The sequence below is a fragment of the Meleagris gallopavo genome, unplaced genomic scaffold (genome assembly GCF_000146605.3).
Source record: "Meleagris gallopavo isolate NT-WF06-2002-E0010 breed Aviagen turkey brand Nicholas breeding stock unplaced genomic scaffold, Turkey_5.1 ChrUn_random_7180001863096, whole genome shotgun sequence".
Classification (NCBI taxonomy): Eukaryota; Metazoa; Chordata; class Aves; order Galliformes; family Phasianidae; genus Meleagris; species Meleagris gallopavo.
In genome coordinates, this window is record NW_011128603.1 from 1 (window position 1) to 920 (window position 920).

The following is a 920-nucleotide window of genomic DNA, read 5'->3' on the forward strand; positions in this document are numbered from 1 at the left end:
GGGAGGTTCCAGAAGTACCTGCAGGAGCTGTGGGTTCTCCTGGCCCAGCTGCTGGAGCAGGGCAGGCAGCAGAGCTGGGTTCTGCTGGATCACCTGTCGCATGTTCTGGAACTGGGGCTGCTCCCGCAGGAACTCCAGTGGGTTTTCCCCTATGCAAGGAGGGGATCAAACCAAGCCAAACCCCCACAGCAAATTTCCCTGCCCTGGGATGTGAAGCCAGCGGGACCCACACGGAAAAGGGGTCGCTCCCACCCCCGGCTGAACAACTGGAACCAAACGGGGGAGGCTGTGCCACATCTGGGGGGGGGCGGGGGGAGGTGCTATGCTGAGCACCACGAAGTACCAACCCCAAAAAGGAACAAGCCCTGCCCCCAGGGCTGCAGTCCACCCACAGCCCCACCCGTAAGGCAGCTCCCACTGAGGCCCCACCTCACCGACCTTCAACCTGTGGCTGCTCCGGGGCTCTGCTCTCCTGCACAGGCGGGCGCTCGGGCTCAGGGCTCCCCGGGATGCCCTGCAACACAGAGGGATGAGCTGGAACCGATTCTCCCCTCACCCGGGGGTTATTCCCTGCTGCTCCCCTCCCAACTCAGCATCTCTCTCTCACCGTCAGCAGGTATTCAACGGCACGGTGGGGGTTGTTGTAGCTGGCACGCAGTGCGGCCACCACCCTCTCCCTCTCGTAGCCCATCGACATGATCTCCGTCAGCATCGTCTCGTACTCCGAGCCCGTCACTGCCGGGGGAAAGTCAATGCCAGCCCCCACGGGGCGGGGGGGGCCGGACCTACAGCTCTCCCCTCCCTCGCAGCTGCTTCATCTCATGCTCAGCAAAACCATTTCTGCTCCATCAAAACCCATCTGCCTTCTCCCATCCCGCGCTGCAGAATCTCCGCTCGCCTCCCCCGTAACCCCACCCTGC

At 63.6% G+C, this 920-nt stretch overlaps 1 protein-coding gene across 1 annotated transcript; it reads right to left on the minus strand.

The window, feature by feature from the left end:
* Window positions 1-3: 3 nt before the first annotated feature.
* Window positions 4-812, minus strand: LOC104915988 (UV excision repair protein RAD23 homolog A-like; the record flags this gene model as incomplete). Its single annotated transcript, XM_010726957.1, has 3 exons — window positions 4-149; window positions 439-514; window positions 608-812. Coding segments are annotated over 3 exons (427 nt in total), but the record flags the coding sequence as incomplete, so codon positions are not given.
* Window positions 813-920: the final 108 nt, after the last annotated feature.